The 13,440-nt window shown below is 43.5% G+C and overlaps 1 protein-coding gene across 2 annotated transcripts in view; it reads right to left on the reverse strand.

Moving 5' to 3' along the window:
- Positions 1–13,440, reverse strand: part of PFAS (phosphoribosylformylglycinamidine synthase) — a 546,904-nt gene that overhangs the window by 326,912 nt on the left and 206,552 nt on the right. For both annotated transcript variants that reach the window (XM_069244293.1, XM_069244295.1), the window contains 4 exons: positions 8,187–8,343; positions 7,902–7,963; positions 3,139–3,300; positions 2,261–2,371 (listed from right to left, as the gene is read on the reverse strand). In XM_069244293.1, the coding sequence (XP_069100394.1) occupies positions 2,261–2,371; positions 3,139–3,300; positions 7,902–7,963; positions 8,187–8,343 (492 nt within the window). The remainder of the gene's footprint in view (positions 1–2,260; positions 2,372–3,138; positions 3,301–7,901; positions 7,964–8,186; positions 8,344–13,440) is intronic.

Here is a 13,440-nt window from a genome sequence, read left to right on the forward strand (position 1 = left end):
GTTGGCACCTTAAAAGTAACAGTGCATTTTTTCTTGCACTTGCTGAACGTGACCTGACAGGCTCTTTTTTACTGCATTTTCTTTTTCTGCAGGTGCTCAATGGAAGTATTTATATACAGCTCAGGGTTGTCTTATTGTCAGATGCTTCACTGTGGACTCACTACATTGAGGAGATACCCTTCATAGCACAGAACATTTCAGCAAAAAGCAGGCTTGTCATTCTTTACTGCAGGTAAACTTAATCTATGGAGATTGAGGTGTTACCTCCAACTGACATTTTTTTCAAGATTTGAAGAAAAAGTATTCTAGGATCCCTGCAGTTACATGGGATTATTTGGCGTTTACGACCATCAGTGAGGAACCTACGATGCAGAAACCACTTTACGCTTTTCAACCATACTAAATGATTCAGAGATTTTTGATAAAGGTGAGAACAAAGCGTCTTACATAAAATCATAATTTTTATCCAACCAGGGATTTGGAAAATCTGCATTAGGATGGCAGTATTGCCCAAGTCTAGTCAAATAGAAAGTTCAGGTAGAACTGTAAGTATGGACTCCTTGCTGAAGCTGTGGGGGAAAACTGGATTAATGTGAATCCAGACAGTATAGCCTCATGATGAGAGCATATCAGTGTATTAATGTATGATTCAATGATTTTTGCAGGGCTGTAAAGGAGGGAAATTGTTCTACGGATGGCAAGAGTCAAGAGCTCGGCCGCAGGCTTTTTAGAGACTTTGGTGGAAATTTTATGGTGAATCAACCACTCCCTGTTCAGTGGTCCAGTCTGCAGACATTGTTATCCTCACTGGGTCGCACAGAAATGGCAGACTCTTCAGTAATAGAGGAACATCTTGTAGAGGAAACTGTCATACACTGAAAGGCTACAATGATCTGGTTTTGCACAGCATAACATAAGCTCCTCAGTGAAAGTGAAAGAACATCTGAACTTACTTCAGGTATCTAACTGAAAGAGTAGACTATTTTAGAAACTGGCTACCACTCTACCAACCAATGAAAAGAGACTGTTTTGCATATTATAAATCTACAAGTACTAATCCTAAGTGTATTAAGTATACATAAGGACGAGCTTCACAATGCGACCTAGCGGTGCACTGGAGAACTCCTCTAAAATTATCCAGATCTTTTCAGGCGCCCGGGGATATTTACAAGGTGAAGACCAGAATTATCACGTTTTTTTCTCCTGGAACATTAAGATCCAAAGATGGCCCAACACTAAACAGACTGTTGAAAAACCCCACGTGTGAACATTTAAACCTACATGACCTACTTTGTGAAGTCTACAAAAGTCAAATTCACAGAATACATGCCTGAGCCCTTTATGAATTAGGGCATGCAGGGATTTCTGACTGATTTGTGGAAAGGCCTCCTCTTACATTTTACTATCCTACGGCCACCATGAATGATTTCTCTATATTTCATTGAAATTCATAGGAGGCCCTACTTTCTAGTATTCATGATATTTGCAGTTGTCTGCCTTCTGGTGCAGTTAAACAATTTCTAACTTAAAGACAAATGTTTGTACTTTAGGCCATTAATTAATAGATTAAATACTAGGACCAGTGCTGTCCTCAAAGGCACCTCCTTTTACTAAGTGTCTATGTTTTGGAGACTATTCAGAAGCTACTGATGACAAGCTCTGGAGGGGGTCATTCCCATGGTTGCTCTCTAATTCTTTCAGATCCCAGTAGTGTACCACATATGCTTGTTTCTGCCTTTCTGGCACTTCATCATGTTCCAGCGAGTCCTAGAAGGTCTCAACAGCTGGCTTCACCAACCCCTAATTAGTTTCTAGAGAGCAGTACTAGGCTGGTCACCAAGGGAACCAATTCATTGTGTTCAGTGTTTGTACTTTGGAAGGTCACTTTATTTCACGTGCCTAAAAATCTCCTACAATCTCCTTAAAACAAGTCACAGGCTCAAATGCACTGTAACTGCTCTTTTAAAACAAGTGACCATACACAGTGCTGTTTATGACAGCTTATTACAACAGAATATCTAAAAGGACAGCATCCAACACAGGAGCCAGGAGTAGCTGCTGAGGTGGAGGACCATGCATGGCAAATCACAAAATAAACAGCCTTCTGAAGAAAGTTCTTTGAGAGGCCCTGCAGTGGAATACTGCATCAGCAGGAGAGATGCGGCCTTCCAAGATAAAACATTGGACCACAGTAGCAGAACTTTGAAGGTTTACTAACAGAATTGAAGCATTTCGACTACCATAACTTGAAAGTTCTTACCTTTTGGGGCATCTTGCCCAAAACCCACTCTAGTTGCAGGTCCACAGGCTTGGCTTGTCGATCTTCTGCATCAAGTACAGTATTCTGGACATGTCTGTCCATCAACACAATCTGAAATAAAGAAAGCAAGTATGGTCAGTAGAGGATGGAGGAGGGGTTTGGAGCACAGTGCCTCACATCCCAGCACAGTTTGCCCCTTTGGATACTGGTAAATGCAGTTCACAATTAGCGCTTACTTCAAAATAATCTGTAGGTTTTCATCAAGTTGGTGCAGACATTGCTGTATATCTCTAGACATGTGTTTCTGGGGTTATCCCTTCATCAGTGGAGAACAGAAGTAGTACAGAGCAAAGAAAATGTATCTGGGGTTGCTGGAAATGCTGCCAAATTCCTCTCAGGTCACAGTACCACTCACAGGCACACAGGTGCATCTCCAAAGCTCGTCAGCTTGCTGGCTCAAGGAGCCTTTTAAACAGGAGGGGGTTGGGAGCACACTGCCTGGGCAGCATACCAGCAACCCCAGATGACTTTTCTCTGCTACTTCTGCTCTCTACTGATGAAGGGCTAAACCCAGAAACATGTGTCTATAGAACACAGCACTACCTGCACCAGCGTTGGTGAAAAACTACAGCTGCTTTGAAGTACACGTACTGCATTTACCAGGATGCAAAGGGGTGGACATTGCTGTTAGGAGAGGCAGTGTGCTTCCTCCCCTCTTGTCAGTAGAGGGTGGTTTGGTAAAGAATATGTTTACCCAATGCTTCTTGCATCTCTTCAGATACCCATTACAGAGTTTCTCCAAGAAATGGTGTAGCCTTGCATCACTTCCCACCACTGGAAAGAGATTAGGGAGGATGACAATTATGCATGTCACTTACTCGGCCATCACCAGTGATTTCTCCCACAAAATCGACAGGACATTTTTCACGCTGGCATACTTTCTTCAGAAAGTCTGCATTATGAGGGCGCATGAGAAGAGCGTTGGACTCCTGGTATTCCGCACCCCAGATCTCAAGCACACTCAAGGTTGGATCACCCAGCTACAGGGGAGAAAAGACTGTATATGTGATCCAGCTAACTATACACAGCGTGGCAATACATAATAAGGCACATAAACACAGTCAAGAGACAAAGACAAGAAGACAAATAAAAAATGGAACCGAACTATTGCTGCATATCTAGAGACCACATTGCTAAAGGGATGACGAAACACAGGAGAAATTCAGAGATGTGAATGGCAGTGCAATTGTTGCACCAGAGAAAAAGATGCAAGTAAATAAATAGGTGTAGCCTGAAGGGGAGAAATGAAAGACATTTAAAGATTTAAGAAGTATGTATTCAATAGAAAGGCACTGAAGTGTTGCCCAGAAAAGTGCTCAAAACATGCAACAACTAACAGTTATGCTATGTCTGCCATTTGTACCAGCCTTTTTGAATTAATTTGCTGATTTATGTTACTGGGAATACAATGTTGTACATTATAAGGATTGGACATAAAAAACACTACTTATGCTTCATAACACATCCAAAGGCAGAAAACCTGCTTTATTTGAAATACCTGGAACACAAAACACATTGAACATTTAATCGTAATGTCCATAAATCAACTTTGCTATGTGCAGAATGAGACTGGTGGAGAATAAGGACATTTTGTTATCCTTTCAACCTCCTATTTTGCACACCAAATATAATCCTTGACATAGATGACAACCCACCAAATACAAAAATGCAACTACACCCAAAGTATGTCCACCCTTGAGGAGTGAGCAAGGCTACTGTGTCACAATCCAGGCCTATGCTACAGTGGCAGTAGTTAATCTATTGCTCAGGGCACAGGCCTGTTCACCTATTGGCTAATGACTCTCTCTGGTTAAACATCTGTTCAGTCCCCATAACTGGTGTTCCTTACCTTCATTATGTGTGGGACATGTACGAAGGGTGAATGTATGTGCAGCTGGGGGATGAAGGGCATCTGGTACACAGATTATGTGCTGAGAAAGAGGGGGTTGTTATAGATGCAATGTTAACGCTGCATAAGATGGCGGCTCACCATTAGAAAGACTAGTGATTTCATGCACTGCAGCCCCTGCCTAAGTGACCCTCTGCCATTTCCCCTTGCCAATGTTGCTGCCAAGGGCTATGCCAACTACAAAACCTCTCATTACACAAATCTCCTTGAGCTGCGCAAATTGGATTGTCCTACAATTCCTAGCACGAGTGCCTAGGAAAAGTGGACAAAATGAAATATGGATTCAGAAACACTGGTCGCTCACCAGCCACAAGATGTTTTCAGCCTGGCTAGCCAAGATGAAAAAAGAACAGAAGAGCATGATCTGGGTCATGGAGGTACATTGTCATCTCAAAAGGGTAATACTGTTGCTTCCCAAACTGACCACATACTCTAACAGTGCCTGTATCCACCCATACCAATCAGAGTACCATAATGCAGTCCAACGTCACACCTCAGGAATGAAGTCTGGCTCCTTCGGCTGCCAGTAGTCATTCTGATTTGAGAACCATTTAAATTATCCTTCTAAACATTATGGTTCCAGTTTTGTAAAGCTGTGGTGAAACCCCAATGCTAAAGCCCAGACTCTGGAGGAAAAGGTGAAGCCACTGATTGTAGTGGGTACCCCATGCACCCTTGGGCACTCGACCATTGGAAAAACAAGACTGCAACCAGAAGACCAGAGATATAAGCCTCTAATGTGTTCGATGTTCACAGGGCACCTTAGTGGGTACTGATCCACAATCACTTTGATCTCACTGAAAGAAGCCCAAACAGTTGGGTCCTAAACAAGTTATCACTCCAGTGACTTCAAACTCTGTCCTAATTCGACACTAGTGACCATATGCCATGGTCACCATTGACTTCATCACCAGATCTTTGAAGGAGTACCAATAACACTTCAGGTGTGTGGCCCATGTTTGAGTGGTGGGTATTAGGGCATAAGTACTTTCTGTGGGACACATTTTATTTTTCTTATGTAATGAAAAGCCAGTCATAGAAGCTTCAATCTACTGAGTTGCCTACTGTGGTACACAAGGATGAATCAGTACCAGATTTATATTATTATTGTTTTATTTAAGTTAACACTTTACACAAACAAGCAATAAAGCTCCCTGCCCCCTATCTAGCTCTTCCTTGGATTCTCCACCCCAATCCAAGAGAAGGATTGAACAGACTGGTCACTGTTCATCTTCAGTGTGGAACTTATTTATACCTCTGGATAGGGCCACTGAAAGTATGTGGATATCCAGCTGGAGGGTTTTCTGCTTAATTATGGATTAACTGCATTAGCCATCTATTCCACCATTTGCTAATTTGCAGAGTTTAGTAAAATAATTTGTTTTCTCACAAGGTGCAAAAGTTACTAAAAAAAGGTGACCAGAGACAGGAGGCACCCGCAAATTCCACCTTTTGTTTATTTTGACATTGATTCTAGTCTGTCTGCAGGGATGATCCACTGACGGCTGAAGCACACAGGTGTATGTTCACTTTGACAGCAAGCACTTCAGCAAGCACTTGGAAGACAGCTTGTTCTGCTGATTTGTAACTTTGCTCAGTGGATGTCTCTTTGTGATGGATTGAAGCTCTTTACCACTCAATTCTAGGTAGTGCCTGCTGAACAACATAGGTTAGCAATGCCCTAAAGCTGTTGGTGAGAGAGGGTGGCAGGCTTTCTGAGAGGCTGATGCTTGGTTGAAGTCAAGACTCGTGTGAGTATCTTCTGGTACCCCAGATGGAGGATGGCATAACCAAAGCAATACCCATCTTACATTTTCAAAGAATACTAATGAAGTGGGGGGAGGGGCGCGCAAAGGCTCAGGTAGAAAATATAGAGTAGAGCACTGGTTCCCAAACTGTGGTCCAGGGACCCCTGGGGGTCTGTCAAGCTTCTTCAGGGGGTCCACGACTGCTTAGAAAAGTAAATAATATTAACAGATTAGGTCCCCAGCTTTCAGTAATGACTCAGTGGGGGGGGCCTGGATTCCAATAATGATTCAGTGGGGGCCCCGGGTTCGAGTAAATATAAAGTGAGGGTCCACAGAAGTCAAAAGGTTGGGAACCACTGGAGTAGAGTGTTTTTAATGGGAGCAGAACTCACTGTTGCCCTTGAAGAGTGCTGCTCACACAATAAAGGCACTGCAGAAAAGTGAAGCACTGCTGATCCAAACGGGACTGACATTGATGTTTTCACCTCAGCTAAGCAAACAGAGTGGTTGCAGAGGAAGTTAATGGCAGCTCAGCAACTGAAGAACATCTCACAGGGTAAAATGAGGAAAGCAGTCTTGGTGAGAGAAAGTTAGATGTAAAAAAAATGAGGGCAGGATCGTAAGAGTGGATCTTCAGAGGCCGCAATGGATGTCAGATTGGGCTATATGAAGATTTGGGAGAAAAGTTCAGACCTGGAGGCACGAGGGTTGCAGGACTTCACATTTGGTGTGTCAGGAGTAATGTAACAATAGTCCTGAATAATGTGAAGAGGTTGCAAATCTACAGCTGTAATAGTTTTCCAACTCCCTCTCTGATAGTGATGCCTCAATACCAAAAAATAAATAAGAAGTCTGCAATTGTACACTTGTTTTTTGTCTCAGTGCAACATTGCATTTAACTTATCTATTTTACTCAAAGAAATTACAATGGGTAGCATTAACAAAATAGTGTTCCTATATTTCCATGTAAAACAAAATTATTTGTTTGGGAATAATAATTCAAATATGAGAAACCTTGCATGACAAACTATCAAATAAACAGATGTGGATTTATGGAATGCATTTATTGGTACAGTCCCCTCCGAACATAGCTGTCAAGCAATGGATCTGTGCCAGGGTTGGGATTAAGGAGTTTGTCAAAATAAATATGTAATAAATAAATAAAATGATGCTGTTAGGTTTGGCGGGTTTTGCAATTTTGCATCTCTTAACAAGCTTGATATAACCTCCTGATATCCCTACAGAACCCGCTGGAGGCATAATTCATCCAGATTTCTAGTATTTCCAATACAACTGATGTCACTTAACCTTCTGTGGCATGCCACCCTAAGTGAGAAAGAAGACAAAGGAGAAAATTCCAATTTAGAGAGGTCTATGTGGTAATAATAACCTTTTTCCCATCAAATACATTCTCCTCAAACCATTTTACAGGACTTTCACACACCATACACCCTATATCAGACACAAAGCACTGAAACAAAACAGACAAATAATAATGAGAAACACAAAAAGACAAATGAATGGGGCGGAGGCCATGGTTTGAAGGAAGAGATACACCAGGGGCCCAACTGCCAGAATCAGACCAGCAAGGTACACAAAACTAAAGGCCCAATTAGGCTAAGCCAGGAATTCTTGTCACGTCACAGGCACTTTGCCTCAGTGCTAGGGCTAGGCAATGAGGGAATTATAGGCTGTAGAAGGAATGCAGGAGCAGAATAAATACTGCACAGCAAAGTCAGAGTATGGAAAAGGGACAGAGAGGTCAAGCCAGGCCTGTCTCACTAGGGAAGCACACAGGGGATGCAAGAGCTGAAGAGCACCCAAGGAGCGAAATGAGCAAAATGTGTGAAGTGCCTTTTTGACAAAGGGAACTTAGATATTAGTGACCATATCCACAGGCAGAAAGGAAGAAACACAATCAGACCTGGAACTTGCTGGCATAGATCACAGCTCCTGCAGGTTCAATCAATTCCTTTAACACATTTCCTGAAGAAAAAACAAAAATAAAGGCTTGTGAATGCCAAAAGCTCCAACTTAGCCTGAGTATGCCTCGCAAATCTCCTTCCCTGCCTCTCGGACTAGCTGAATATACAGGAACCCCACCCAAATGACCATGGTCTCAAGTGCTGACTTCCTTAATTGTTGCCTTTTGCTAGCCCACTCCCCAAACCCTTCATTGCTCATCAAATTCCCCAACAAGGTTCCTTACCATTGCCTCCAGCCCCCTGGTCATGGATACTACAGATGGGGTTCATGTTTCGGCGCTCCACGCATGCACGGATCGCTCGATTCATCTTCTGCTCCATTTCAGCATCACCGCGCTGCACAGCTCCAAAGTCCAGTTCACTGGCATTATCTCCTTGCACCTGCACCAAGGAGCATTACAGATCAAAAAACTTTAGCGTCAATTTCTCATGACATGTTGAGGCATCATGCATTAAAAACACCTAACCTTTACTACTACTCAATCACCTTATGCTGGTGGCATAGGATTGTTAATTTGAGATGCCAGGATGCGAAATTAGTTACAAGGAACATCGATTTGCAGCACTGTTCTTTTATAGAAGTATCAAAATTGGGACGCAAAAGGAGCTTATCTGGAAAGGTATTTTTTAATGCCATTTTGCCCACTTTAGCACCAGTGCCTGAAAGTAATATTAATTCATTAAGTATCGATCTCTGAGTCTTCGTTTTGCAAATTTTGTTGATTGGCCAAAGGTGCATTTTTTAATGTATTCTACAATTCCATATGGTAATTACGGAATATGGCATTGGTATACTGTAAGGAAATGCCTCCTTGGCATGGTTACCCCCTGACTTTTTGCCTTTGCTGATGCTATGTTTTGAATTGAAAGTGTGCTGAGGCCTGCTAACCAGGCCCCAGCACCAGTGTTCTTTCCCTAACCTGTACTTTTGATTCCACAATTGGCACACCCTGGCATCCAGATAAGTCCCTTGTAACTGGTACCTCTGGTACCAAGGGCCCTGATGCCAGGGAAGGTCTCTAAGGGCTGCAGCATGTATTATGCCACCCTAAGAGACCCCTCACTCAGCACAGACACACTGCTTACCAGCTTGTGTGTGCTAGTGAGAACAAAATGAGTAAGTCGACATGGCACTCCCCTCAGGGTGCCATGCCAGCCTCACACTGCCTATGCAGTATAGGTAAGACACCCCTCTAGCAGGCCTTACAGCCCTAAGGCAGGGTGCACTATACCATAGGTGAGGGTACCAGTGCATGAGCACTGTGCCCCTACAGTGTCTAAGCAAAACCTTAGACATTGTAAGTGCAGGGTAGCCATAAGAGTATATGGTCTGGGAGTCTGTTTTACACGAACTCCACAGCACCATAATGGCTACACTGAAAACTGGGAAGTTTGGTATCAAACTTCTCAGCACAATAAATGCACACTGATGCCAGTGTACATTTTATTGTAAAATACACCACAGAGGGCACCTTAGAGATGCCCCCTGAAACTTAACCGACTATCTGTGTAGGCTGACTGGTTCCAGCAGCCTGCCACACTAGAGACATGTTGCTGGCCCCATGAGGAGAGTGCCTTTGTTACTGGCCTCAGAGTGACAAAGCCTGCACTGGGTGGAGATGCTAACACCTCCCCCAGGCAGGAGCTGTAACACCTGGCGGTGAGCCTCAAAGGCTCACCCCTTTGTCACAGCCCAGCAGGGTACTCCAGCTTAGTGGAGTTGCCCGCCCCCTCCGGCCACGGCCCCCACTTTTGGCGGCAAGGCTGGAGGGAACAAAGAAAGCAACAAGGAGGAGTCACTGGCCAGTCAGGACAGCCCCTAAGGTGTCCTGAGCTGAGGTGACTCTAACTTTTAGAAATCCTCCATCTTGCAGATGGAGGATTCCCCCAATAGGATTAGGGATGTGACCCCCTCCCCTTGGGAGGAGGCACAAAGAGGGTGTACCCACCCTCAGGGCTAGTAGCCATTGGCTACTAACCCCCCAGACCTAAACACGCCCTTAAATTTAGTATTTAAGGGCTCTCCCTGAACCTAGAAATTAGATTCCTGCAACTACAAGAAGAAGGACTGCCTAGCTGAAAACCCCTGCAGAGGAAGACCAGAAGACCACAACTGCCTTGGCTCCAGAAACTCACCGGCCTGTCTCCTGCCTTCCAAAGAACTCTGCTCCAGCGACGCCTTCCAAAGGGACCAGCGACCTCTGAATCCTCTGAGGACTGCCCTGCTTCGACGACAAGAAACTCTGCAATCTCCCCGCAAGAAGCGTGAGACTTGCAACACTGCACCCGGCGACCCCGACTCGGCTGGTGTAGAACCAACACCTCAGGGAGGACCCCCGGACTACTCTACGACTGTGAGTACCAAAACCTGTCCCCCCTGAGCCCCCACAGCGCCGCCTGCAGAGGGAATCCCGAGGCTTCCCCTGACCGCGACCCTCTGAAACCTAAGTCCCGACGCCTGGAAAAGACCCTGCACCCGCAGCCCCCAGGACCTGAAGGACCGGACTTTCACTGCAGAAGTGACCCCCAGGAGTCCCTCTCCCTTGCCCAAGTGGAGGTTTCCCCGAGGAAGCCCCCCCTTGCCTGCCTGCAGCGCTGAAGAGATCCCTTGATCTCTCATTGACTTCCATTGCGAACCCGACGCTTGTTCTAACACTGCACCCGGCCGCCCCCGCGCCGCTGAGGGTGAAATTTCTGTGTGGGCTTGTGTCCCCCCCGGTGCCCTACAAAACCCCCCTGGTCTGCCCTCCGAAGACGCGGGTACTTACCTGCTGGCAGACTGGAACCGGGGCACCCCCTTCTCTCCATTGAAGCCTATGCGTTTTGGGCACCACTTTGAACTCTGCACCTGACCGGCCCTGAGCTGCTGGTGTGGTAGCTTTGGGGTTGCTCTGAACCCCCAACGGTGGGCTACCTTGGACCAAGAACTGAACCCTGTAAGTGTCTTACTTACCTGGTAAAACTAACAAAAACTTACCTCCCCCAGGAACTGTGAAAATTGCACTGTGTCCACTTTTAAAATAGCTATTTGTGAATAACTTGAAAAGTATACATGCAATTGAAATAATTCAAAGTTCCTAATGTACTTACCTGCAATACCTTTCAAACAAGATATTACATGTTAAATTTGAACCTGTGGTTCTTAAAATAAACTAAGAAAAGATATTTTTCTATAACAAAACCTATTGGCTGGATTTGTCTCTGAGTGTGTGTACCTCATTTATTGTCTATGTGTATGTGCAACAAGTGCTTAACACTACTCCTTGGATAAGCCTACTGCTCGACCACACTACCACAAAATAGAGCATTAGTATTATCTCTTTTTACCACAATTTTACCTCTAAGGGGAACCCTTGGACTCTGTGCATGCTATTCCTTACTTTGAAATAGCACATACAGAGCCAACTTCCTACATATACTTTAACAAACGTGCATCCTGGAGAAAAGTTGCCTGGTCAACCTGTAGGAAACATACAATAATGAAAGTGACTGACGTCAAAGTGGACAAAAATGCTGAGTGTTTGATAAACAGGGAAAGCACACCTTCACTATCAAAAGGAAGCAATCCCTACAACGGAAAATACCACAAAGAAAGCTTTTTGTTAACATCCAATCATGGGAAGAAAAATCCAGCTCTAGAAATAAAACATAAAAATCAGGGAAACTTAAAGGAAGGGCTGTATCTGATCTCAAGATGAATACATTCTTGAATGAACAATGACATTTTGTAATCTCACACCTTTCTTGGTTCTGGACTTACGTGGGGTCTGAAAAAAGTAGATTATCAGGGCTGCTTTAAAGCTGTAAAAGCTGAATTCGTTATTGAGGAAGGGAATGCTATACAATAGTACTTGCCATGCAAAAGGCTACATCACCCCTTGATTTGAACTTTTATCTAGAGACAGCTTTTAAAGCATGGCCCTTTCAAGAAACGATGCAATATTCCCTATCTGAATAATTATGCCTTAATAATTAGGACATACGGCCAACAAAATGCCAAGCCGTTTTTTTTTGTTTTTTAAATGACAGACATGAAGGAAGACTGAACCAGTGCAAGTAACGGAAAAGCTATGTATTTATTCAGGGGCTTTGTAGTGTGCCATACATTCTCTTAAGGCCACCACAGATTGGTAGGGTGAAGAGTGAAAGATGTTCCAGTAATTCAAAGCCCTAATGGTGGTGAGGCATGCACACCTATATGATAATCTTTGTTCACTACCTTTATCTCTCTGTCATTTCAGCTAATGCAGACTGAACAGTTCTGTCTTAAGGAGATTAATGAGGGTTTAGCTCTCCAGAAGGAGAGCGAAGTCATTTAAGAGCCTGGAGCTACTGAAGACCCACTAGCGGATCAGACGGAAGTTCACTGAACGATAATTAGTGGGAGGAGCATACTTGTGGGAAGGGCCCATTTTGCATATGGCTAGGTGTGCTGTTCCAAGATGAATAATGCAAAGTGATGTAAATTCTACCATTTTCTCCACTGGAAGCCAGGGGACACCTCAAACTCAGGCATGTTCATGTGGGTGTCTACATAGCCTTTCCAAACTGTAAAGATTGGAGCAAGGTTTGTAAAGAGTGTTGCAGAAACGCAGTCACCCCAATTACTAGTGCACTAGTCAAGGTCACAAAATTGTCAGCAAGGGAGTTAATGGAGCAGAGACAGTTGTAGGTTGATACCCCTGAACACTGTTATAGTTTAGAAATAGACCACAGAAGGGCATCATTTATAATTTCCACATCTCTGTTTTACTCCATTCCAACACAGGATGTTTCTTTGGACCATGCAATCAAGGCTTTCAGTGCTATCAGAGCGGCTACCTGCTTCTCAGGCCAGTCGGATGTTAATTTGGATGCAGTTAACATTGATTGAGGAATTCACTAGAATCAGCTCAAGCAATTTTGATAATTTTATAAACTGTTGTATAATCAAATGAATCCAACATTTTACATTAATTTTCATCTGGTAAATATGGATGTTTTTTCTTGTAAAAGTATCTTTCTTCTTCCCAGTCACCTCCACATTAGATTGCTAGAAGAGGTAACCTTCTAATGATGCCATTCACAAGGGTGTAAATTTGGCTAAGGACAGGAATTACAACCTGGATGGTCTACTGTAAGATCACCTATTACACACATTTTGACATTTTAATTCCTACAATGCCTAGAACACCTTCACTGTCGTACAGTCAGAGGGTGTCTGGAAGCCAGGAAATACACTGCTGAAAGATGAAAAAATTATTATCCTTTCCAAGTCTACATAGATTATTTAAGTTTATCTTTTCTTCACACACTTAAGGTGATAAAGTAAATTATTTTCCTTATTTCTGTTGTTGCCCCCCAGCCCTCCCAAAAATAAAAAAAAATAAAAAAATAAATAAAAGAAAAGAAAATACACAACAATGGTTTACATCCTCCTTTGGATAGTCATTCGAAATTTTAGCAAAATTAAGACAGTTTTGTTTTACCATGCACAGT

Source organism: Pleurodeles waltl, chromosome 7 (assembly GCF_031143425.1).
Source record: "Pleurodeles waltl isolate 20211129_DDA chromosome 7, aPleWal1.hap1.20221129, whole genome shotgun sequence".
NCBI lineage: Eukaryota > Metazoa > Chordata > Amphibia > Caudata > Salamandridae > Pleurodeles > Pleurodeles waltl.